At 40.0% G+C, this 26844-nt stretch overlaps 1 protein-coding gene across 1 annotated transcript in view; it reads left to right on the forward strand.

Annotated features, from left to right (window-relative positions):
* Positions 1–26844, forward strand: part of PRKCH (protein kinase C eta) — a 242256-nt gene that overhangs the window by 112280 nt on the left and 103132 nt on the right. Inside the window, exons 3-7 of the mRNA XM_017895546.1 lie at positions 16277–16427; positions 18852–18886; positions 22311–22399; positions 24000–24129; positions 26422–26549. Of these exons, the coding sequence (XP_017751035.1) occupies positions 16277–16427; positions 18852–18886; positions 22311–22399; positions 24000–24129; positions 26422–26549 (533 nt within the window). The remainder of the gene's footprint in view (positions 1–16276; positions 16428–18851; positions 18887–22310; positions 22400–23999; positions 24130–26421; positions 26550–26844) is intronic.

Raw genomic sequence — 26844 nt, forward strand, 5'->3', positions numbered from 1 at the left:
TTTTTTTTTTTTTTTTTTTTTTGGAGGAGAGGTGGGTCTAAATATGTGTAACTATAGTTTTTTCTTTTTTTGCTTAGATGGTTTAAAGAATTCTGCATGCCATAGTTGACATTCCACCATTTTCCTGTGTTCCATAGTCAAGGCCAAAGGTTAAAAATAAGTTCTTAAAGGAAGCAAAATTAAAGCAAGAGGGAATTACCTCTAAATTGTTTTAGAGACTCCTAGCATTTTACATGAGTTTCTGTTGGTCTGGACAACAGAAGGAAGCATGAAAGGTTTCATTCCTTGCAAATCAGGTGAAACTGGCTTCTACCCTCTTCTTCAATACAAATATGAAACCAAGAAAAAGTAGACTGGAAGACCAGAAAGGGCACAGATTTTTATGCCGTTTTCATCAGCATTACTATGTTCATGTTATGGAACCAATTTATAAGTTCTGGGTAATAGCTTAAATAGAAAACTATAGAACCTTCTGTTTCTCAAAGACAGATGGTGAAGAAACATTTATAAATGCTTTACAGTTAGAGAGCATGTGCTTGTCCACTGTTTTTTGTCTTTGTGATCAAAGAAGGATTTGAGGAATTTCTTTTAAAAATCAGTCTGTACAGTAACTGAGTACATTACTTTGAAATAATGGAGAATAGTCACACCCATTGTTTTCAGGGCCTCAGGGAATCCTAGGATGTGTGTCCTGTGGACTGTGTCGTAGTTGGCTAGTTACAGTGGTAGTTACTAAAATCAAATCTGTTTCAATTAATAAAGAACTTGACAATGAAAGTAACAAGACTCATACTCATTCTAAAAAGGCCAGGAAAATAAAATAAAAACCCATATGTATTAGGAATTGTAAATAGAGAGGAAGCAGAAACAATGTAATTTGAATTATCTTATTAAAATTTAAAAATATTAAAATTTAACTAGTTTATCTTATTCAGCTAGAGATGGTATAAAACTTGGCAGAAGTGTGATTTTGTCTATCTGCTGGCCAGAATAATACTATAGAGATGGGATTTTGTAGATTTCATTCTCTCTACCTCCCCTCGCCCCCTGTCTTCCAATATGTATGTAGAAAAAGTAAATACGATCCCTAACCTTTCTGAAACCTTCTTTACCTTCAGTCTACATATACATAGTCTTAGGCAAAGAGTTCTCAGGTACGTTCCATAGAATCAAGAGTAGAGGCATATGTTGCTTTTCTCAATAGGAAAAACAGTGACTAACTGTGTCCCCCTAAATAAATAGCTATATAAGAAAGTCATGATTCAATGAAAAGACAAACAGCCCAATTTTTAAAAAATGAACAAAAGATTTGAACAGACATTTTCTCAAAAGAAATATGAATGGGCAATACACACATAAAAACATGCTCAGCAATTTTAGGCTTTAGGGAAATGCAAATTATGACCCCAATGAGATATCACTAGAAAGGCTAAAATGAGAAAGACCAACAACACTAAATGTTGGTGGGACTGTGGAGCACTAGAACTTTTCATATTTTTAGTGGGAGTTCAAAATGGTACAACTGCTTTGAAAAATGGTCTAGCAGTTTCTTACAGAACTAAACAGATCACTCCCCTGTGACCCAGCAGTTCTTATCTTAGGCATTTACCCAAGAGAAACAAAGCATATCTCCATGAATAGAAAAGCAGATGCCAGCTGTGGTATGATTTTGAACAGCTAGTGGAATAAAAGAATAGGGACTGTATCTGATGTTGCTGTTAGAGTAGTTAGGCAGATATGAGCAGGGCAGGAGAGGCCTCCCTCCCCCCACAGGAATGTCAGGCGACCATCAGGTGGTGGTCAGGTGGTTGTTAAGCTGTCTCTCTAACACACTAGTTGGTCACAGCTTGCACCAGGGAAAGCAGACTCCCAGTAGATAGAAAACACCTTAAGCTCTTAAGCAGCAGCTTACTACAGGCGCGTGCCACCACACCCACCTAATTTTTTATATTTTTAGTAGAGATGGGGTTTCGCCATGTTGGCCAGGATGGTCTCCATCTCCTGACCTTGTGATCCGCTCACTTCAGCCTCCCAAAATGCTGGGATTACAGGCGTGAGCCCGGCCAATCATCAGCTTCCTCATTAAGATCTCAGGTGTTGAATGAGTGGACTCAGACTTGCATGCTAAGACACAAAATGGTGGAGTTTAACTGGTGTATGACCTTCCTCTAGGAACACTCAATTGGTAAGGGAAAACTGCCTAAAATGAGCATGTGCACAACTTCAGTAAACACACTGCACATGCGGCCCCTCCCAAGTGCTGGCAGGCCACTGCACATGCGGACAGCCCACCCCAAGGAAAAATAAAGAGAGGAGATGCAAACCTCAGCACCATGCCATTGTCTAAAAATCCCAAGTCAAGCTTTGGACGGGGTCCTTGAATCTCTCAAGTTGCCCACTTGGCCCTCTTCCATGTGTACTTTGCTTCCTTTCATTCCTGTTCTCAAACTTTTTGATAAACTTTAACTTCTGCTCTAAAACTTGCCTTGGTTTCATTCTACCTTATCCTCTCTCGCCAAATTCTTTCCTGCAAGGAAGCAAGAATCAAGTTGCTGCAGACCCATATGGATTCGCTGCTGCTAATGTTGCCATTTGGATTTTTTTTTTTTTTTTTTAGAGTGTTCCAGAATGCATGCTTAGAGAAGGGAATGTAATCCTGCCACACCACTCAGCTCTGCAACAATATAGCTCTGCAGTAATGAGTAAATGCTGTTTGTTAGTTTATTTTAAAGCTCTGCTACTGATATACTGTTATATTTTTCTGGTAAAACCTTTTGTTATACAATCACTTCTTTTTATTTCTAGCAATTCTTTCTCTTACAGTGTATTTTATCTGACATTAATGTGGCTGTATTGCATGTCTTTTGGTTAGTGTTTGCCCTGCTTTGCATCTTCTTTCATTCATTTACTTTCTACTTTTTCTACCCATGTCTTAGGTTTGTGCCTTATAAACAACAGATGGTTAGATTTCCTATTTTTTAAAGTTTATGAGATTCTCCCTCTACCGCTGTCTCTACCAATTCCATTTTTTCTCACCCTCTATTGGTTTGGAAGATAGAATCTTTTTTTTTAAGTGATTATACTTGGAATTTTAACATGTCTGTGTAACGAAGTTACCCACCACTTTACCCTCCTACTGAGCAATCTAAGGATGTTAGAATGTTTTTAACTCCAATCACTTTACTCTTGGCTTATGTGCAATTCCTTGATATTTTTGATGTCTTTTATTTTCTTTTGAAGCTCCATTAACTAGATGTTATTACTTATTCCATCATTCTTTGTTTATATTTACCTACATGTTTATAACTTTTTAACATACCATTTTCTTGTATAGTTCCCTTTAGGAACATTTCCCTCCTTCTTCAAGTACATTCTCTTCAAGTACATTCTTTCTTTAGTGAAAGTATTTGGTAGTGAACAATCTCAGTTTTCTGAAATATCTTTATTTTGCCCTCATTCTGGAAAGCTAGTTTCTTACTTCATTTTATTTTTTTAATAGACACAGGGTCTTGCTTTCTTGCCCAGTCTGGTCTTAAACCTCTGGCTTCAAGCGGTCCTCCTGCCTTGACTTCTCAAAGTGCTGGGATTACAGGCACGAGCCACTGTGCCCAGCAATAACCCTAGTTTCACTGGGATCATGGACTCTTAAGAGCTAGAAGGAACTTCACTCATTTTTGACTCAGCCTTTTCCATTTCCAGAAAAGCCTGCCACCAGGCACAGAAAGAATACATTACTTCCAGAGTCGCTGCTGATAATGATTTCTTAGCCTGATACTGAAGATACCCCCTTGTCCTGATTCCTTTTGTCCCCAAGCTAGGATCTTCAACATCTGTCACATCTGTGAGAACCCTTTGTATTAGAGAAGTTGGTTTTCTAGTTGTTTCCCAACATAGTTCCCCTGGGTTATGTCATTCCTCCCAGGAAGAGGGTCCTCTCCAAAATTCTCTGCTTACCTTAGTATAAGCTCTCCTCTTTTGTCGTGGAGCCTTTCCTGACTACCCCAGCTGATGGGGATCTTTTCCTGTTTCTCACCCTGTAGATGGCACTTAGCTTGGGTGCTTGATGCTTATCTCTTTATAGCTTATTTCTCCAACTGGAATGCCGTGCATCTAGATCAGTAGTTTCAAAACCTTCTTGATCACACACCCGTCCGTGAACAATAGTTGAGCATGTACTCCAAATATATTTCATTATAAATGTTATATTTATATAGTACTGTTATAAACACCATAAAATATACACAAAATTTTAGTGAAGAAGATGAGAAACAAATAAATGGAAGATCCAGTAGTTCTTTCTGCAGCCCAGCATAGTGATCTGAGAACCCTGGAGTACTCTTCCCTGTACTGCTTGGTGGTGTTAGCCCTAATAAATAGTAGACATTCTGTAAGTACCGTATTGGAGGTTGATGACACAGGTACTAGGTGTTAAGGTGACTAGGTCAGAAGGTGAATATCAAGAATTCCTTGAACTTTATTTTCTCTTAACTCTGGGCATTGGTGCATAATGTTTACTCTTCTTGCAACACCCTTCCCCATTTTTCCTGCTTCAGATCCCTTTGCCTTGTTCTGAAACCTTCACTAGCTTATAGTTTTATTGTCATTCCTCAGAGAAGCTATCCTCTGATTCTCCCATATCTGGTTAAGTTTCTGCCCTTCCACACTCCCATGGAAACGTTTACTGCACATAGTGATAGCCATACACAGTCTAGCTCCAGCATTAGATAGATGGTCAGTTGAAGGCATTACTGTATCTTGTTCACCATTATACCCCTACATCCCACCCATATCCTGAACTTAGTGTTGAAAACCCATCAATTGAAGAAGCATATGATGGAGATGGAAGGAAGTGGTTAGGTGTCCTTTTAGCCTATATTGAGACCACAGTCATAGCAAAAGATGGTCTGCCACTTGGTGCCCAAAATGGGGCAAAATACCTGATTGGCCCAGAAGTGGCTTGTGAATTGAATGACAACCTAGGGTTGAGAGGTCTGTTGTTTCTTATTTTTCAGTGGGAACCCTCACAGTTTGTTGAACTGTTGTGTATTTAGACTGTGTGGCTACTAGATTATGATAGGCCTCTGAATTGAAACCGAAATATCCAGACTTAATGATAATATGGTTTATTGCACTGGTACCAAAATTTCTAGAAGATGAAGGCATTGTTCATGGTTTTTACCCAGCTATTTCAAATATTCTTACATACATTTTTACTTTTCCTAGAAAATTACAAACACTTACCCAAGGATAACACTGGATTATTACAGTAATAGAGAAAAAACCCTTTGAATGAATTTTAAGAAAAGAGAATCCATTTGTCCTTGACTAGTGGAATGTTCTCTTTCTGGTAGCAAAGAGATAACAACACTGGATCATAGAGGAGGGAGTTTATTGCAAATCCAAAATCTGCTTTCATTAGAGGTTTTTAAACCCATCACTCACCAAACCTTTGGTTTATACTGTTTAAAAGCAAAGTTAATTTTTCATCTCTTTTAAGTTATTTTATCCTCTATAACGCATAAGCATGAACTGTGAAAAACAAGTAAAACCAACCTAGCAGCTAGGATAATATGCTTCTAAGTTGTTAGCTTCTGACGAGGAGTAACCATATAAAGTAAATGACATTTGATTAAAGCAGTTGTCTTCTTGCCTATTTTTTTTTTTTTTTTTTTTTTTTTTTTTTTTTTGCTTCTGTCACCCAGGCTAGTGGCATGATCATGGCTCACTGCAGCCTTGAATTCCTGGGCTCAAGTGATCCTCCTGCCTCAGCCGTCTTAGTAGCCGGAACTACCGGTGCATCCCACCATGTCTGGCTGATTTTTTCGAAGATGTTTTTAAAGATGGGGTCTTGCCATGTTGCCCAGGCTGGTCTTAAACTCCTGACCTCAAGCAGTTCTCCCACTTCAACCTCCTAAAGTGCTGGGATTACAGATGTGTGCCACCATGCTTGGCATTTTAATTTTTTAATTATTATTTTAATAATCTTTCTTTTCTTCTTTTTTGTTCTTTCTGAGACAGGGTCCTGTTCTGTCACCTAGGCTAGAGAGCAGTGCGTGATCACAGCTTACTGCCATCTTGATTGTCTGGGCTCAAGCGATTCTCCCACTTCAGCCTCCCAAGTAGCTGAGACCACAGGCATGTGCCATCAGACCTGGCTATTTTTTTTATTATTTGCAGAGACAAGGTCTCACTACGTTGTCCAGACTGGTTTTGTACTCTTGGTTGTCCAGACTGGTTTTGTACTCTTGGCCTCAAGTGATCCTCCCACTTCAGCCTCCCAAAGTCCTGCGGTTATAGGCATGAGCCACCATGACCCCTTTTACCTTTTTCTTTTTTTTCCTTTATTTCTCCTTAATAAGAAAAAACGGGTGGGGGGGATACATGTGCAGAGTGTACAGATTTGTTACATAAGTATATATGTACCATGGTGGTTTGCTGTACCTATTGACCTGTCCTCTAAGTTCCCTCCCGTCCCCTCACCCCCCCACCTCTTTAAAAAAAAAAAAAAAAAAAAAAAGCTATCAAAAAATGGTGGCTGAGGTTCAAAGCTCTCACCTCGGTTTTGTAATAAAGGTAGTTAATCTTTGGTGTTGGATTTCAAATTAGTCTGTTTACAGTGAGCAACAGTACAGCAGTTTTAAAAATCATGTTGAATCAGAAACACGAGGAAGGCAGCAGAGCTTTCTCTCTGCCATGCACTTGGAGAAGGAAATGATTCGGCACCATACTCCTCATGGCTAATATCCTTTAAGATTTCTCCAAAATCATGAAACCAGAACTTGAGAGCTTAAAAGTGACTTTAGAAGTCTACCAGTGGATACGAGAGAAAAAAAAAATTAAAAAGGAAATGGAGTAAGCCGAACTAAAGGGCAGGATTCTTTTAGTTCTCAGCAGGAAACATATGTTTATCTGGAAAAGATTTTGGTTGGACAGGTTGTTTGTATAAGAATCTTTTTTGTGAGGAAGAAAGATCAACCTGGGCTTGGAGGCTGGGGTGGGGGGTAGAGAGAACAGTCCCTGAGCTTCAAGTAAATGAGAAAAATACATAGATTTTAAACAGAGGAGCCCTGCTTTCATGGGGATCATATGATCGTGCTATCAGGTTACTTTTAAGTTGTGATGATGTATACATACTTTATGAAATATGATTAAATGGTAACTTTAGTATTATTAGTGGCTACAAGAACAGAAACAGCAACTTTTAAAAAGATATGGAAAGATGTTTTGGGTGAAAAGTAGTTGGCTGTGCAACACATAGAGTATGACATACATCATTAATTTAAGACTGTAGATGTACAGTATATATTTGGCATGTACACCAGGATTTTCAGTGATTATTGATGTAATAAGATTTATGATTTTTAAAAAGAAACTCTTCATGATAGTTTTCTGTACCACTTACATTTTCCATAGTGATTATCATATTGTCTTTATAAACAAGGACAACAGTAAATCAAAAAGAGAGATCTTCCGTGGTGCCTGTTCTCTGACAGCGGAGACCACATCATAGCTACGTTGTTCCCTTACATTGCATTTACATTACATTTAAAATGTTATCAGGAGGACAGAGGCTCATGAATGAGACATGTTCTCTCCAGTTAAATTTAGTAATGAAGAATCAGAGAAAAAATCTCCAGATAATTGGAAAATGTTTACATTTTCAAGTATATAAAACCAGGATACATTATCTCGTTTAAGCTTGGAGTTGACAATAATACCATTTTGAGATGTTTTTCAGATAGGATGACAGTGAGAGTCACAGTGGGGTTGCACCTCCACATTATGCAACCCAAATGTGATGGAACAGAAACATTTTTCCTCATCATCCTGAAACCGAGTGGTGATGATCCATTGAGGAATGTTTAATTTTCATGTATTAAAACAAGAAGAATGTCTGACCTACTATTAATGAAAAAAAATAACACCAAAAAGGAAGAATGAAGAGGTGGCAGCTAAAAGCCTTTTTATGGATAATATCAATAGAGGAAAATGAAATATTTGTAGAATCACAGCAAGAGAATAGGAATTCTGAATATTTTTGCAGAAGGGAACTGTAGGCTTCTTGCAATTGATAATAGGACAGGAGGAATTTCCATCATTATGTATGCAGAAAGGAGTAGACACTGAAAGTTGAAGATTATTATCATAAACATTTTCTACTTCACTTCACCTTGAAGAAGTCTACAGAAAGCGTATATGGCACAGCTGGGCACAGTGGCTCATGCCTGTAATCCTAGCACTTTGCAAGGCCAAAGGGAGAGGATCACCTGAGCCCAGGAGTTTGAGACCAGCTGGGGCAACATAGTAAGTCTCCAACCCTACTTAAGATTTTTAAAAAGCATATGTAGCAGTAAAATTTCAGTGAGAAATCAGGACCAGGGTAAATATAAATACATTACTATAGCATATAAATAAATATGGATGCCCCACCCATAGTCCCTCTCATCCCACAAAAGAAAGCTGGAAATGCTGAAAAATTAATACCCCCCTGCCCTGAAGCAGCCATCAGCCAGTGATGAATAGGAGCCAGAGGATAAATAACCCAACTTCCTCACCCGCTGAGGATGTTCAACCAGGTCCTTGAAATTCCTGACAGGAATCGAGCCTCAGTTGCCTACCCTGGAAACCTGCTCAGTAATACCCTTATCGTTGGTTTCTTTCCCTTCCCTGTCTCACTTCTGTAATCCCCTGGTGCATCTGGGGTTCCTTCCTGAATAAAGTACTTGCAACTTAAGTCCCTATCTTGAACTCTGCTCCTGGGGGAATCCAAATGAGGACAGGTGCAGACAGAGTAGAACAAGGATAAGCAAAGCAGAAGAGAGATCTGAAGACATCTTTAAGGTTGTTTGGATGACTCCAAGGATAGTGGTACAATTAGCTAGGAGAAAGAGAGGGTGGAGGAGGCCGAGAAGAGGGTTCAGCCCAACAAATGCCAAGTTTTAGGTAGCTTGAGGATACCTTGAAGAGATGCTGAGAAACAGCTTAGAAATAAGTTTATTAGCTAGAAGCCAGAGCTGGCCAGGCACAGTGATATGCACCTGTAGTCCCAGCTACTCTGGAGGCTCAGGTGGGAGGATGGCTTGAGTCCAGATGCTGTTTGAGGTCAGCCTGGGCAATATAATGAGACCTCATATCTCTCTCTCTATATATATACACAATACAGACACACACACGTACACACACATATGATATATATGATGTAGATCTATATATCTTAGATCTACATATATCATATATATCATATATGATATATATGTCAACAAACCTCATCTCAATATAAATGAATGAATGAATGAAACCAGAGCTATAGCTGTATATTTGGGAATCCTCAGTGTACAGGCAGTTGATGAATGAACATCCAGGAAGACTAGAAGCATGATATGCAGGGAACCTTGGGGCATACACATATTTAAAAATGGGGTGGAAGAGAAAAGCCAGTGAAGGAGACTAAGAAAGAGGATTGTAGAGAGAGGAACCAGAGCTGTTACTGGAGCCAAGTCCTCTTTCTTCAAGGACTGAGAAGGGGAGAGTTTGTACTTTGGAGTTTGCACAGATCACAGACATGAAAAAGGAAAGATGATAATGAGAGGAAAATGTGAGGTCAGGACTCTTCTCCCATCCTGATGTGGTGAGAGGCTTTTCTCGTGGTTCTGGATGGAACTTGGGCCCTGTTGCAGATGCTCACATACAACGTTCTGTTCTAATCACTGTTCTGCTGGCGGAGGAGGCTGGAGTGATGAGTGAGCATGAGTTTAGCTTGTGTGGGTGCTATGAGCCGTAGGTCCTACTCAAGAGATTCAGTCTAGTAACAAATTATTTTCCTCTCCTTCTTTTGCCATCCCATTTAGTTTGCAGGATGGTTGGTGTTTGTGTGGGCTGAGATTCCTCGGAGGGAACCAAAGCCCTGAGAAACATGTAGCACCCGTTGATTTGGGTCTCCACAGTGAGATGCAGGTCTAATACAGTGAGTCCAACTACTTTATCTGAGTTTGGAAATAACTATGAGTTACATAGTTAAGCTGTTTTCAAAAAACACAGAGGATTCTGTACTGCTAGTGCCATTGAGGGGGCTTTTGCTGCCATTTTTTTTTTCAACTTATTTTTTTGAGATGGAGTCTCACTCTGTCGCCCAGGTTGGAGTGTAATGGTGTGATCTCAGCTCACAGCAACCTCTGCCTCCCAGGTTCAAGCAGTCCTCCTGCCTGAGCCTCCTGAATAGCTAGGATTATAGGCACCCGCAACCACGCCTGGCTAATTTTTGTAGTTTTAATAGATGGGGTTTCACCATGTTGGCCAGATGGTCTTGAACTCCTGATCTCAGGTCATCTGCCCACCTCAGCCTCCCAAAGTCCTGGGATTACGGGCGTGAGCCACCACACCCGGCCTTGCTCCTATTTTTAAATACCAAAACCCTTTGTTGCAGTCTTTATCACAGGTGCTGGCACAAAATTCCTGGTACCTTCTCCCTGTTCTAATTCACCAGGTTCTCCTTCCTCTTTTCCAAAGACTGCTAACCTGGAAGTCTTCCTTAATTAGTTAGAGGACTAGATCTGCAACTCCTGTGATTTCTTTGCTCAGTGCCCATGTCACTGTCACCCACTGGTGGGGTGTGCTTGTTGCAAATACCCATTTAAATGGGTATTTACAACTTAAGTTAGTTAAGTTAGGCATTTGTTTAACACATGTCCTGATCTCTGTTTATGTCATTATTGTCTCAGGTATCATCATCATCTCTGTTTACATTTTTATGCATCATTTTTTATGCAGGTAGTTGCTTATTCAGTTTTTTTGATGATGTTAAGCAAAATTCTCTTGCTACCTTACCTCATTACCTTCCGGGGATATATTTTGCAGACATAAACCGCATAATATTTTCTGGTTCTTTCGTGGTTAGTAGCTTTTGGTTAACTCTAAGGTTTTTCTGTTTGTTTTTGTCACAGTTGTTTTCTCCCATGTGTACAAATGATAAAACAAATATCTCAGGAAGAAGAAAAAAGACATTTGGTAGTGTATCCAGTAGTTCAACAATAGTCAACAGAGTCTGGCATCCTCACTTCTGTCATTGACTGCTTGACCTCACTTAACCTTCCTGTTAGTTTCAGTTTCCTCACTAGAAAATTTATTACTTTCCAGGGATACCAGGAGACCTGGTGTTAATAAAGGGCACAGTGCAGGGTGTGTGGAAGATTTTAATTTCAGTTCTAGCACAAGCTAGCTAAATGTGTCTCAGGTACATTAACTTCTCTAGGCCTCAATCCTAGGTATTCATTCTTCTTCTAGACAATAGACACTTGAATTAAAAATCCTTTCTATCGGCCAGGTGCGGTGGCTCACACCTATAATCTCAGCAGTTTGGGAGGCCGAAGCAGGAGGATCACTTGAGCCCAGGAGTTCGAGACCAGCCTGAACAACATAGCAAGACCCTGTCTCTTAAAAAAAAAAAAAAAAAAAAAAAAAAATCCTTTCTGTTCCTAAAACTCTGGGGTAGTGTGAAGTAAGGGTTTTCACAGTTATACTGGGTAAGTTACTACCTGTCGGGTACTTCTCTAATTATGCTGTACTTATTAACTTATCAAGTCCTTCAGTGGCCCTATGAGGAACATACTGTTTGTGTTCTATAGGTGAGGAAACTGAAGCATAGGATGTTAAACAACTTGCCCAGGGCCACCGAGCTTATAAGAGGAGAAGCAGTCTTTACACCCCAGGCTCCAGATTCCACAGCCTCAACCACCAAACTCTCTTGTCTGTTGTTATCTAGAAGGCTGTTCTGTCTTCTCAGTGTAGCCCCCTTAAAGATAAGCCACAGGTCTTAGTAAACCACAGCGCTTTTGCTATTAGGCAAACTAAACTTGAGTTAAATCGTATTTTACACTGAATTGAAGTTATATTCTCTGTGCATTTTATGCCAGTAATTCTGGAAACTAAAAAGTGCCATGCCAGAAATTTTCTCTGATTTAATTTGCTTACAATCATTTTAAAAATGAGGAGCTATGATCCACGCGTTTGCCCCATGTTGGCATGTTTTAGAAGTACTTTCAAATATATATTTCTGCTGCTGGAATATAAAACCATAAATTCAGGCAGATAGAACAAAAGGCCAAAGAGGGTGATATATTTACTGTTTTTGAGATAAAGTTGAAACAGTTTACAGAATCCCAGCAAGAGAATAGGAATTCTCAGAGACAAACTCCTCCTCTACAGAAGCCTCACATGACCAACACAAGTTTCAGTCCAGTGCAACTTTTTGCAAATGAAAACTTACCCTGGGGTTGTTTGGAGACTCCTAGTCACTTGCGCTTTCTAAAGTTCTCAAAACGAGCATGGGATGGCAGTCCAGTTTTATGAAATATAATTTTAGTTCAGAAGAGATGCAGTTTCAGTTTAGAATAGTTAATCTTCATTATATTTGACATAATTACTCTGCACCCTGTGGATGGGTGGCTTTTCAAAACCCACTCCTGGTGAGGCAGATCAGGGCTCCAGGCCAGCGCCCCTCTGGAGACTGGAATGTGAATTTTTGTGCCGGGGCACAGAGCCAGCTTCCTATTTATTTAGAGCCATTGAGCACCTAAGAAGCCAAACAGAAGTTGTGATGCAAGTTATGGCTGCAGAGCATGTTAGGGTTGCCTGACGTGTCTAACTAAAATATGATCTGAGAGATTTCTCAAAGCTCTGGTTGATTTAAGCACCATAGTATTCAGTAGCGTGTTTTGAGTCCTTTTAACTCAGTCCTAAGTAAACAGGAGGCAGTGCAAACAATGAAGAAGTTCCCTCTGCATTCCGATGGTGAAGTGGGGTTGGAGTCTGTAGGCAAAAAGAGTGCAAGAGGAGAGCTGTTTCCTCTTGTCCATGACAGCAGTCTAGAACATGGTGACAGTGAAAGTCATTGGAAGCCATGGGGGCCGCAGTTTTCTTTATGTGACCAAATGTCTTGCAAACTCCCAGGTGTGTGTGTAGGTGCGTGAGTGTGTATGTTTGTTTTCTAAAGAAAGAGGCACACGTGCAAAGTAATGTAAAAGGGCAGAGTGAAGTTTGTCCATGTCCCTGTATAAAAGTGCATGGGACGTGCCTGGGGCAAGAGTGAAAGAGACACGGCCCCAGGTTGTGAGAGAAGAGATTGAGGTGCACTCCCAGGCTGCTGTGGGAACAGTGGGTTAGCATGTCACCCGGCTTTAGGATTTTGGGGGAGGTTGCTCAGGCTCTGAGGCAGTTAGGTTAAGTCTAATTTAACTCTTAATGGTTGGAAGAAAAGAGGGAAGGGCAGTTTAGGAAGGTGAAAAGTCAGGAGTGAAGGCAGCAAGAAATGATTGACATGCAGTTTTTTCCTAAATCCTCCTCTGGTTATAAGGAATCAACTGGAAAATTGCGGTGGCAATAGCTGTTAAGAAAAAAAATAGGATTCAATTCATGAAATATTAAACATATAAGTGAACTGGCATTTTAACGAATCTTTGTAGTATTAAGGGATTAAAAAAGTTGATTCTTGGTAATTAGATCCTCAGGGAGAACTTAATTTGCATCTATGTATGATAAGTGTTTACTATTAATAATTCAATACAAGTTTTGCTTTGGCCAGTATTGAGCTGGGTCTCAGGCTGGTGAAAACAGAGGCTAGATAGAGAGTGATACCGTTAGCCTAATTTTGTCATCTACAAGCAAAGGAATGTTAAAATCTATTCACTTTGTGGTTTCTAAATGACTTCTAGAAGTATCTTGCATGGAAGAGGGCAGTGTAATGTAGTAACTTCTGTTCTTATGCAGTCCTTAGAACCTGTCAGGATTATTAGTTATGACACTATTCCCACAGGGTGGATGACAGGAGCATCTTTATCTTCTTGAGACCTATGGGAAACTTAAGAAGGAAAGTAACTAGGCCGTTTGCCAAAGATTACACCTACCTCCAAACAAAAACTGAGGCGGGTATAATTTTAACTGTGGTGGAATCTCTGAAGATGTTGGTGTCTTAGCCAAATTCATTTTGACTCTTTTTGCATTTCACTCTTTGAGATCTATTGTGTAGACTCTAATTCTTTGACAGGTATTGTCACGTTGGTCTCCACAAAAATTATTATTGAAATAACTACATTTTTTTCTTTCTTTCTTTTTTTTTTTTTGGAGAGAAGGTCTTGCTTTGTTGCCTAGCTAAAGTGCAGAGGTGCAATCATGGCTCACTGTAGCCTCAGCCTCCTGGGCTCAAGTGATCCTCCCTAGTAGCTGAGACCACAAGTGCACACCTGGCTTTTCTTTTTTTTTTTTGGTAGAAAAAGAGTTTCACTATGTTGCCCAGACTGGTCTCCAACTCTTAGGCTCAAGTGATCTCCCACCTCGGCCTCCCAAATTTCTGGCATTAAAGATGTAAGCCACTGTGCTTGCCCTAAATAACTGCATTTTTTTTTTAATGCTGCGATGTGCTTAGCTTTGTGCTAAGCTCTTTGAATGTGTTACCTGATTCAGTCCTTGGGAAAACCCTAGGAAGAAGGGGCCACCTGGTTTCTAGATGGGAACCCTGAGGCTTAGCAAGAAAAAGAGAGCCAGTGTGGTAGGGCCAGGACTGGAGCCCGGTTTATACTCCTACCAACAGGATGGGGGTGCCTGTTTCACTTCATCCTTGTTAAAAAGGACAGTTTAGCAATCCTTTTAAGTATTTGCCAACCTAAGAGGTAAAAATGTGATTTAGTTTCTGGGTCTTATGTGTCCGTCTTGGGTAGGATTGGACATCTTGGCATGGTTATTGGCTGTTTGCACTTACAGTTTTAGGAATTGCCTCTTCACATCCTCTGCCCCATTTTTACTGGATTGTTCATCTTTTTCTTAATTGATGTCTGTGTGTTATAAATAGTGATCCTTTGTCATGTGTTACAAGTCCTCTCCTCAGTTTCTTTCTTTCAACTTTCTGCTCTGTATTTTTTTGCCAGATAGAAGTTTAAATTTCTTAAATTGCAGATCTGTGAATTTTTGATGGCTTTAGAGTTTATTATCCCTTTTTAAATTTTTTTTAAGAGACAGGCCACTATATTGTCCAGGGTGGCCTTGATCTCCTGGACTGAAGCAGTCCTCCTGCCTTAGCCTCCCAAGGTGTTGGTATTATAGACGTGAGCCACTCACTGTACCCGGCCAAGTTTTATTATCTTTATCTTATCCTAGGAGTATAGTATTTTTCTGTGTTTTCTTATTGTTCTATAATTTCCTTTTTAACAGGTATCTGAGATTATCTTTGAAATCCTCTGTCTCTTCCAGGGTTTAAAATTTTTTTAGCAAATTATTCTTTCATGATTTCTTAAATTTCCTTTGTTTCAATGATTAAAGCGTTATTGAGGAAATAAGCTATATTTTATTAATCACAAGTCTCTGTATACACTAGAAAAATTCTAGTATAATTTTTTGGAAGACATAATGATGCAGTTTCAGAGTCCTCAGATTAGAAACCACTGTTTTAAAAGCATGAGGTTAGAAAAGGAATTTTGCACCTATTCCAGGTTAATTTCTACCTATTCCAGGTTAGCAGAGGTGGTCCTGTACCAATGGCTTTTGGACAGAGCTCTCATAGTCTGTGCTGTGGGCGATTCCCCCATTCAGTGTGCGAGGATACCAGAATGAAAGAAGAATAATGAGAAATGCTTACAGCCCATAGATAGACGTGAGGTCACAGACAGCCAGACTGGAGCTAGGAGACCATGCTGATGTCACATACTGCCCTGTCAGAACCCTGGGAAACCCTTGGTCTGTGCTGCAAGAGATTGGCCTATGATAGCCAGTTATAACCAGTCAGTGGGCATCTCAGGGGTTTGCATAGGTCTAACCTTAAAAAGCCACATGACTGGGTGCGGTGACACAGACTTGTAATCCCAGAACTTTGGGAGGCCAAGACAGAAGGATCACCTGAACCTGGGAGTTGGAGATCAGCTCTGGCATCATAATGAGACCTCCATCTCTATAAAAAAAAATTTTTTTTAATTAGCTGGGTATGGTGGTGCATGCCTATAGTCCCAGCACCTTGAGATGCTGAGGTAGGAGCATCACTTGGGCCTGAGAGTTTGAGGCTGCAGTAAGCCATGACTGAGCCACTGCACTTCAACTTGGGTGACAATATGAGATCCTATCTTAAAAAAAAACAAGAGTCCTATTAGGAAACCATAAGGATTTTGGGGGGGATGTTTTAGATCTTAAAGAAAGAAAAAATAATTTGGGGAGCACTTGAACTATCAAACTTTCTCATCTATTAGGTGCGTTAGGTTCCTTACATCCTATTCTTTTTTTCCTTCCTTTTAATATATAGCTACTCTTCAGAGAGACCGGATCTTCAAACATTTTACCAGGAAGCGCCAAAGGGCTATGCGAAGGCGAGTCCACCAGATCAATGGACACAAGTTCATGGCCACCTATCTGAGGCAGCCCACCTACTGCTCTCACTGCAGGGAGTTTATCTGGTAAGGAGTTCTCTGACTTCCGTCCTCCTCAGAGCTTCTCTCTAATAGGCTTCCTCTGGTTATGTATGACTTTAGCAGAATGCATGATTATTTAAGAATTCTTTTGGGATCTGATTTTTGCCTCTTACTCTGATATGTTGATCCAGTAATTTAAATCTCCATTGCAAAAACATCTAAATAATTTACAGATCCAAGTTTTAGATATTATTTCTTTTAAAATCATCTTGGTAAAGATGCTAATGAATCCTAAACTGGTCAAAAAGCATAAATCAGAGAAAAAAGCTAATAAGTCAATAAATAGACAATCAGTAAATTGGATAATCAGCCCCTAAGGACCAAAGAATAATCAACAGTATTGCTTTAAGAAGGCATGAATCACATAATGACTTATGGAAATTAATGGTTGCAAGAAAACTAAACACAAAGTAGTCTTCAGCCTCTTGGTATGTAGCAGAAGATAATAGCCTTCAGTGATCATATACTATAATCTAATCCCTGGCAATTAGGAACTAAGATAATTCAACATGGAGAAATTCTAGAGATTTGGGGCAATATCTTACTAGACATGCAACTGAAGCTTAAGTCTCAGTCTCAGTGGCAAATGTAAAATAAATTTAAGCAGTAGTTATCTTTAATGATAAATTAAGCATATTTATTTGGAAAGGGAAGAAAGCAAGATGCCCTCACACACCTATCTCAGAAGGAGAAAACAGTTTGGTAGCATGAAAGGAGATCTATGTTTTTATTGTCAACTTTCATTATTTTGTTTAATGAAGCAGAAGCCCTTGGGTCAGAGCAGTTTCTGAATGTTGATCAATTACTTTGTATTTTGTATTCTGTGATTACTTTGGATTTTATATCTTCAACAGTCAGAACCTAGGGCTAGTTAATATTTCTGACATTTTTAATCAAGAAACAAGTTTTGAGACCCTAAACTGGCTGTAGATATGAAGCCAACAAATGTGTCATAACATTTATTGTGTTTAGGAAAAAATTCTATTACTTTTTTGGGGGGGGCGGAATTAGCAGCCCTGGTGTTTTTGAGCTCACGTTTCCTCTTTGCATCAGGCTGCACTCGACTTAGCCACAGCCCCACCTCTCTGTGGTTCTCTCACTTGTGACCTAAGGCTGCTTGCGTGTTGCAGTGTATTTCATGTCACACCTTTCTGTTTCTTTTACATGACCTGCTAGGCTCCTGTAGGCATTAGTGGTGATGGCCCCTGACCTGAACTGACATTTGTAATGGAAACTTATTTGATCATTTCACTGACTTTTTTCCACCAAAGAAACGTTAACTGCACCCAACCAACCTTTAACACCTCCCTCCCCCACACCCACACACCCTCACACTCATACTCTCTCTCTCACACACACTTAAAATATTGGTGTATATATTAATATATATGGTTAAGAGTATGGACTCTGACATCCAGTCTCATCACCAACTAGGTGTGTAACTTAGTCAAGTTGTGTAGCCTGTCAATGTCTCTTCATTTCCGAAATAGAAACAACAATCTTATTTTACTTGTATAATAAACTTTCATATAGTACTTAAAGGGCCAGGCACTATTCTGAGCATTTTATATTACAACTTTTAATCTTCATTAGAGCCCTGTGCAGTAGGAACTGTTATCATTAGTCCCTTTTATGGATGAGGAAACTGTGGCTCAAAGGATCAGGCCTTCTGGCTTCAGAGTCTGTGCTCTTAACCATGTTATTTTGTGTGCTGCCTCCCATGGCTTTTTGTGAGGATTAAATGAAATAGTATATATCAGCCGCTTGGCTCAGTGCCTGGCACATCCTATGGGCTTAGTTATTGTGGTCTTTGTTCATGAGAATGATAATACTCCTAATATTACCATCACCATCACCCATAGAATATATTCAGGAGAGGCAAAGATGGAAGTGGTGAGCCTGAAGGGTATATTGTGGTGGCACCTCTGCCCACCTGTGGACTCCAGGGGTGATATGGACACGGGGACAAGGGCAGGTCCCCTGGGACAGGCAGCTGCAGTAGACTCATCTGTGCATTTCCACAGTGTATCTGTGTCTGTTTACTTAAGCATCTGAACATCTTTATGTGAGAGAGAATAAGGTGGGAACTCCTCAGGCCAAGGCTTAATCACACGTACAGATGAGGATTTATTGCCACTGAGGACTTAGGAAATTGCCGTGGAGGCAGATGGAATGGGAATGGTTGTGACCCACCCATTTGTATCATACAGCACATTCTAATCCATCACATGGTTTTTTCTTTGTGTCTCATAGTAACAAACAGTGGCTCAGAAAGCACATCATCTTTGCTTCTTCCCTGAAATTGTAGTTTTCATAAAGGAGGAGAGGATGAAATTTGTTTTCCTTAAGGACTATAAGAGGCTTATTGCTGAAATATTTGACTGATGGTAGTTTTCTTCTCTTCAACAGGGGAGTGTTTGGGAAACAGGGTTATCAGTGCCAAGGTAAGGAAACGTTTTTAAAACCATGTTTCATTTTGTTCCTATGTTTAAAAAATGATTATACCAAGAGAAAACAGGGTCTCTTCCCTTAATATTGTGATAAATAACTCTCTGTAGGTCAAAGGAAACCCCCTAGTAGATACAGCTCTTTAGTTTGATTAGATCTTGGCCATATTTTATACAATGTAGAGAGGATGTTTTTATTTCTAAAGCCAGGCTACCTAATAAAGTTTCATTGTTTAAAGTTTTGTCTCTGCAATAACATGAGAGTACTAAACAGTAATGTGATTTTGTGAGCATACTCTTAAATTTTGAAGATAAACTTTTGTTTTTTACAATCCTATTGATAATTGTTAGGGGTGAAAAGTAGCACACGACTGTTTTCTCTTTTTCAGGGAACATAAGCTGTTTTCCAAGTTGTTTTTTGAAATTTTATGATTTCAAAAAAAAAGTAAGAAATGTTCAAAGTTAAGCTGTCAGTGATCTTGTAAGTTACTACATGTTACATTTATTTTTCACAATCTAAGACAAAACCAATTTACGTTTCTAGCATAATTGGAATGAAATACAATGGCAGGAATGGATGAAGAGCCCTCAGTCAGGTGATTTAGCCAGGCCAATCAGGCTTACCTGTCATTTGGGTCCCCCTAACCTTTGGCGTGAGTATCATCACAGAGCTTATACACATGGGACCCATTTCACTATGTGGATGATTGATAAAATGGCACCACATATCCTAGAGCAGTAGCCTACATGTGGATAAGAAAATCTCGCCTTCTCTTCTGGAAGAGGTGAGGTAAAACATTACTTCCCTTGGATGGACTGAATAAGACATACTCTTGGATCTAATGTTGACTTTACTATGTATGAACAATTCCATTGAACTTTCAAAGTTCGGAAAAAAACAAATATATAATCAATATGACAGCAATAATTGACCTGTATGCTGTTAATCTCAGTCCCAAGTGAGAAGACAGTCCCCAAGCCAGAATCACTATCCCTTTGTGGCGTGAGCCTGCGAGCACAGGAATATGCCCTGCAGTGCGTGGTAGCCCATCTTATGCACACCAAGTTGAGAAGCTCTGAATAAACAAGATTATGGTTTTGAGTTTAAAACATGGGATTTGTGATACATCTCTATTGTTATTTTCTTTTTCACTTTGGCCTATAGTGCCTGAATATTTGATGGCCTGATTTTCAGTGGGTCACCTGCTATGTAAAGAGCAGTAAAGACTATTAGTTAGGAGACATGCAGACACTACTTTGGTGATATCTCCCTGAGGCGTATAAAACCAAATGCCTGGTTGGAGAGAGGTATGCCATTCTAACGCTGATCAAAAGCAAACTGGCATAGGTATTTCAGACAGAGCAGACTTCAGAACAAGGAAAATTATCAGGAATAAAGAGGGGGCAACAACAAAGGGGTCAGTTTTCCAAGAAGATTTAATGTTTTTATTTAAGTTTTGTTTTATTTAAAGACCAGTATAGTAGTACGTAACAATTTTTAACATGTATATATGTACCTAACAACAGGCATCAAAATACATGAGACAAACTGATAGAATCACAAGGAGAAATGAACAAATCCACTTCTATAGTTGGAGACTTCGATATCTCAGTAACTGATAGATCCAGCAGGCAGAAAATCAATAGGGATATAGGTGATCTAAACAGCATTATCACAACTAGGTGAAATTGACATTTATAGAATACTCCATCCAAGAACAGCAGTTTTCACATTCTTCTCGGGCTCACAAGGAACATTTACCAACATAGAGCACATTCTGGGCCATAAAACATACCTTACCAAATTTAAAACAGGAGAAACCATAAACAGTGTCTTCTTAGACCACAATGGAATTAAACTAGAAATCAATAACTGTAAGATAGCTGGAAAACCCCCAAATATTTGAAGGTTAAACGTCACATTCTAAGTAACACATGGGTCAAAGAAGAAGACTCAAGAGAACATAAAAAATATTTTGAGTCAAGTGAAAATGAAAATATAACTTATAAAAATATGTGTGATACAGCAAAAGCAGTGCTCAGATGGGAATGTATATCATTAAATGCATAAAGTAGGAAAGAAGAAAGATCTAAAACCAAGATTCGAAATTTCCACTTAGGAAACTCTTAAAGAAGGAAGATAAATTTAAGCCTCAAGCGAGCATAAGAAAAGAAATAATACAATTAGAGCAGACATCAGTGAAGTTGAAAATAGTAAAACAACAGAAAAAAAATCCATGAAATCAAATGCTGATTCTTTGAAAAGATTAATTGATAAGCCTTTACCAAGCTAACCAGGAAAAAACCAAATACCTCAAAAAATAAAGTCTTTCTGTGTAAAGGATGGTTTTGAGATCCCCTCATATAAAAAAACCAGTTCTGTGGGCACTTTCAATTTGGTTCTCCTGAGAACTGAATCTGATGAAAGCTAAATTTGTTTTAAGGTATAATGCTATTTGCTGACATGTCACCTCTCTTTATGTAGTTAATCCTAAAACCTTCCACATGTCTTGAAAGATCTTAAGATGATGTATATTTTTATACTGCTTCATTGCGTGTGTTTATCCTTTGATGACAAGCTCGACTATCTGTGCTGTGTAGCACTTACCTAGATGAGAATGAAAAAAACGTTATTCAGAAAGTTCTAAATATTTCAACAGTTGATTAAGCCATTCAGCAAACATTTACTGAATGCCTCCTCTGTTCAAGGCGTCATGCAGGGAATTCTGAGGGCATTACAAGGCTGGGTGGAAGGTTTGAAATGAGGGGGCAGGCTAAGGGTTGTGGGAGATCAGAGGAGGGCAGGTGGTTTCAGTCTGGAAGTGGGGGTAGGGGTAGAGTATTATCATGGAAGAGACATTTTTTGAGTTACATCTTGTCCTAAACTTAAGATTTAGTTAGTTGATAGGCAAAAAATATATCCCAGGGAGAGGAAAGGGCATCGATAGTTTGTTGGAAGGGTGCAGATGTGCTCCAGGAGAGCAACCCATGTAGTTTTTACTGGAACAAGTAGATCCCATAGAAGAAAGGTGACAGGCAGCTTGGCGCAGCCTCTGGAGGGCCTGGAACCTGGGTGGGATATTTGAACTTTGTTGATCAGCAGTGAATTATCATGGAAGGTTTTTGATTATGGGGGCAGGACTAGAGTGTTAGAAGAGTCCTCTGGTGGTGGGTGCAGGATAGAATAAAGTCAGGAAGGAAGAAATAAGTCCAGGACTTGATAATGGATAGTTTGAGCCTGAGCAAAGGTCTGTGTTAGGATGGTGGCAAAGGCAATAGGAAGGATGGGCGTACCAGCTGCTGTCATTTGGGCCAGACGAGTCTAGTCTTGTTGGCACGGTGCAACCCTGGTTGACTCTGCTGTAACTGGCTGGACTGTGAGCTTCTGATCAATGTATAATTGCTGGATTTAATTTCCTAGTGTGCACCTGTGTCGTCCATAAACGCTGCCATCATCTAATTGTTACAGCCTGTACTTGCCAAAACAATATTAACAAAGTGGATTCAAAGGTAAGAGGATAGCAGTTTGCTGATTAAGTGTGTATGTGTATTGTGTGTGCTGTGTGCCGCCATCTCCCTCCCTCCCTCCGTCCTTTCCTCCCCCTCTTTCCTTCTCCCCGTCCCCCAGCCTCTGCTTTCCCCCTCCCCTGCCACTTCCCTTCCACATTCTTTGAAGCCAAGGGTGGTATTAGAATAGAAATTTCTCTCTCTCTCTCTTTTTTTAATTATGGCATTTGTATTTCTGTACTTATGTGGCATCACCCCTCCTTTGCGAGGACCCCATTAGTGGTTGGCTGGGTATAAGCTATATGGATTGATTCTACTCATTTGGAGAGACTTTTGGCAGAGTGAAAGGAGCCCTGAACTTGGCATCTGACAGTCTGGATTTGAATGCTGAATCCAGCCTCTGTTAGCCATCTTCTGTATGAGCTGAGGCAAGGCCTACAATCTCTCTTTGCCTCAGTCTTAAAACAGGATCAGTGTTACCCTGACACAGTTTTTGTAAGTTAAACAACATAAAATTGATGTGACGCATATGTTAATAACTGTAAATTATGCTTCCTAGGTAAAAAGATTGCTGGCTTTCTCCAGCCTCTTAGGAAATTTCAGGGAAGATGTCTGTCTCTCTCTCTCTGTCTCTCTCTCTCTCTCTCTCTCTGTGTGTGTGTGTGTGTGTGTGTGTATGTGTGTGTCTGTGTGTATAAGCTTCAGCATCATTCTTGCCACTCATATTGCATTCATCTGCAATAGGCATACATTTTAAATTCTGGAGGTAAAAGCAAATGGAGTGTTGCTGACACTTAGCAGTAGATTTGCAGAGGCATTGGAAGAATGACTCTGGAACACAATGGTTCTTTACAGTACACATACAGGATTGCTAAAGAGTATACCTAGAGGTATAAACCACAGCTTTTCCAAGAAAGAGGCCAGAGAAGTTTCAAGAGGACTAATGATTACCCTACTCCTTGTCATGCATGGGTCCGTTGTTACAGCATCAAATTGTGGTATGGACTGCAGAGTACATGCCTAGTGGAATTATTTGCTGGAAACTGAGATTTAACTCAGATTGTCAGATTGCAAATGCCAGGCAAAGAAAGGCTGGAAGGACTGAATAAGTAGTTACTTTAATGTCACTTTGGAATAAATTCCTTCTGTGGTTCCATGGCTTCTGAGTCTCTTTATTTTTCCCCCCATGACACAATGTCTGGAAGAACTTATAGTGATGGCAAGTATATATAGTATGTAAAAGACCCATTTAATCCTGAAGTTAAAGGGTTCTGGAAAATAGATGGGGGTGTTAGGGAATTGGCAAGGAGAGAAATATGGCCTGAATATGAAAGATGAAATGAAAATCTTAATTTCTGTTTCTCAAAATGGCAAATGATCTAAAATGTGTTTCCCACATTTCTGTCTTGTCCTGTTCATTAGAAAATGTGTTTAGTCTGGTTAGTAAGACCTGAGTAATTAATCAGGGCTGAGTACAGTAAAATAATATACCTAGCTCGGGTGTCATAGTAACACTTTGCATTTGATGGGTTCCTATTACAGTTTTTACAAAAGATGTTGGTTTGACATTTTAGCTCTTGTCCCTTTATTTCCTTTTTTACAGATTGCAGAACAGAGGTTCGGGATCAACATCCCACACAAGTTCAGCATCCACAACTACAAAGTGCCAACATTCTGCGACCACTGTGGCTCACTGCTCTGGGGAATAATGCGACAAGGACTTCAGTGTAAAAGTGAGATGCTGAGGTGCTGGGTACCCATCTCTTCATGGGAACACTATGCCCCAAGCTTTCAGAATTCTGTGGGCTCAGAATGTGTCCTAGAACCGATGGTTTTAGATATGTTGTAAATTAACATCTTAGTCATTTTAAACTTACGTGTTTCTTGTCAGGCATGTAAAGAGAACTTCATATATGATGCCAACATTTTCTAACCACAGGACATTAAGTCAAATGTTACATTCAGTGATCTAGCTCGCTAGCTGACAAATACAGGCCAGACACTGTATTTTAATAGGTGTCTGGAAGAGAAAAAGATGGGATCTTAGTCAGAAATGGAAGATGATTGAGTCAGGTGAGACACTAAAAAGAAAATAAATAAATAAAAATTTAAAAGAAATGGAAGGTAGGAGGAGGGAAGGAGGTAAGATGGCCAGATGAGAAAGTTGGATTAAGAGTAAGAAATGGCAGGAGAATGGATCTGATGATCTCACCAGAAATCAGCAGGAATTGAGTTGTCACAGCATAAAAAGAGCTGCCCTGGGTCTTGTGAAAGGGGACTCTGATAGAGATTGGAGACAGGGGTAGAATGAAGGAAGATAAAGCCTTACTTGTGAGCTTGGATCTCACCAGCTGTGCCCAGTGGAGTGAGAGTTTGGAGCTTTGGCCCTAGCAAAGGCTGTGAGCAGGTGAGAGCTGATCCCTGTCCTGCTAGGAGTTAGGGAGCTGTTGGCCTTGAGCCATCCCGCATGGAAATGTAATGATCTGTCTGCTGTGGGGTGCACCTGAAGCCTTCCTTATCAGACACACCCCAAGTTGCCAGTTGAGGAGAGCAATGGGGAGGTAGAATTGGCATTGAGTATAGCCAGACAACTTCCATTGACTGCTTGGACTTATGCAGCCTGCTTCTGTCAACAAAAAGGGACCAGTCACTTGTCTTTAAGAAGGGTACATTCTTCTATCTCTGGAGAACACCATTTAATAATTTTTTCTCATAAAACCAAAACAGTAGCCAGCTCGTGGATAACTTGTAGGGTGTTGGTCCAGGTGCAGCTTGATCTTAGTGTGGTGATCTCACCTGGGTCTGGGTGCCCAGTGGGAAGTCCCTTTCTGCTTTGCATGGTTGTTGCTAATGTGCAGAGCCACGCATAGGGCTCATCTGCATTGTCCTCTTCCCTGGTGGCCTGAGGGTAGCACACCTGCGGCGATCCGGCCCCTGTGATTTTTGCTTTTATGGTCACGTGGTGGTTTTGAAAGGCTTCTGTAGGCTCGTGTGTCTTACACCTGTCTTCCTGAGAGGGGTGGGTTTCCCATGAAGCTAATGAAGCTTAAGTCTCAGGGCTCCTGTCTCTCAAGGGCACCTTCCAAAGCCCTCTACTTGATTTGGTGTTCTTTTTCTTAAAGAGGGCTTCCTAAATTATGTAAATTCAGGCCCCACAAAACCTGGCTCTGTGTGTGCTTCCAAGATGGACCTACTCCATAAAACAGGAATGTGTTGCTTGTCACTTCAGTTTCACCTCCCATCAGTGGGGCCCATGTCAAAAAACTGTCTCAGAATTTATTCCAGCTGACAACGCCTCAGATCCTTCATTGTCCCCAGGCAGCTTCCTGTGCCCTGGGAGCTTAGCTTGCTTTGCTTGCCTCTTCAGCTGCCATTTGTACTCTGACCTTCAAAAAGTTTTAAAAGTTGTGTTTCCCCACTGTGAAGCAGTTAGAACCACAAGCTGCAAATGCTGAGAACCACAGGCTCACAGGATGCCCATCTCTGTGCTGTGAGGGCTGCCCAACCACAATACTGAGAAAGAAAGCTGCAGATAGAGGTTTTTCTGGTAGAAACACCATTTCCATCCTGTTTGAACAGTGATCTACATGTGGCATTCAAACTGCTACCTTTTATTTCACTGTTGAGAGACAGAAAAAAATACGATTGACATGATTCTTTGTTATTTAATTGCCTGTGAATTGACGCTATGATAAACATTTTAATCTTTATATTAGAACTTACTAAGTCAGCAATGATTGTTACATGTGATTTAAATGAATGGGTTTCATCAAATCATGGTGAAAAAAATGTATTTGAAATCTATTTTTCTTTAGTATGCCTGGCTTTCTGCTTCTCCAGAAAAGAGAAACAGATAAAACGTCAGGAACTGTTATTAGTGTGAGCTTAATTTTATGAGAAAATGATACTGTTCAGCCGGTATAATTCCTCTGTCATAATCTTTCAGGCTATTAAAGTTCTCTGTTGCAGCACATGTTGACTTGGTTCCTTTCTGAACATAGATTCTGTTTTCCTCTTCCCTCTAGTATGTAAAATGAATGTGCACATTCGATGTCAAGCGAACGTGGCCCCTAACTGTGGGGTAAATGCGGTGGAGCTCGCCAAGACCCTGGCGGGGATGGGTCTCCAACCCGGAAATATTTCTCCAACCTCGGTGAGACTTTTTTTCCATGTTGTAATTTAGAAGTTGTTCAGATGTGGTGAGCCCAAATGAGAGCATGTGGTCTCATCAAAGTTCCTAATCTTAGCAAATACAGTAAACAGACTTACTGCCTTTCTGCCTGCCTTTCTCTCTTTTCTTTTCTTTTCTTTTCCTTTTCTTTTCCTTTTGTCTTTCTTTCTCTTTCTCTCTCCCTTTCTTTTCTTTCTCTCTTTCCCCTCTTTCTCTTTCTTTCTCTGTCCTCTCCTCTCTTCTCCTCTCCTCTCCTCTCTTCTCCCCTCAACTCCCC

Source organism: Rhinopithecus bieti, unplaced genomic scaffold (assembly GCF_001698545.2).
Source record: "Rhinopithecus bieti isolate Rb0 unplaced genomic scaffold, ASM169854v2 scaffold_25987, whole genome shotgun sequence".
In the NCBI taxonomy this organism is placed as follows: domain Eukaryota; kingdom Metazoa; phylum Chordata; class Mammalia; order Primates; family Cercopithecidae; genus Rhinopithecus; species Rhinopithecus bieti.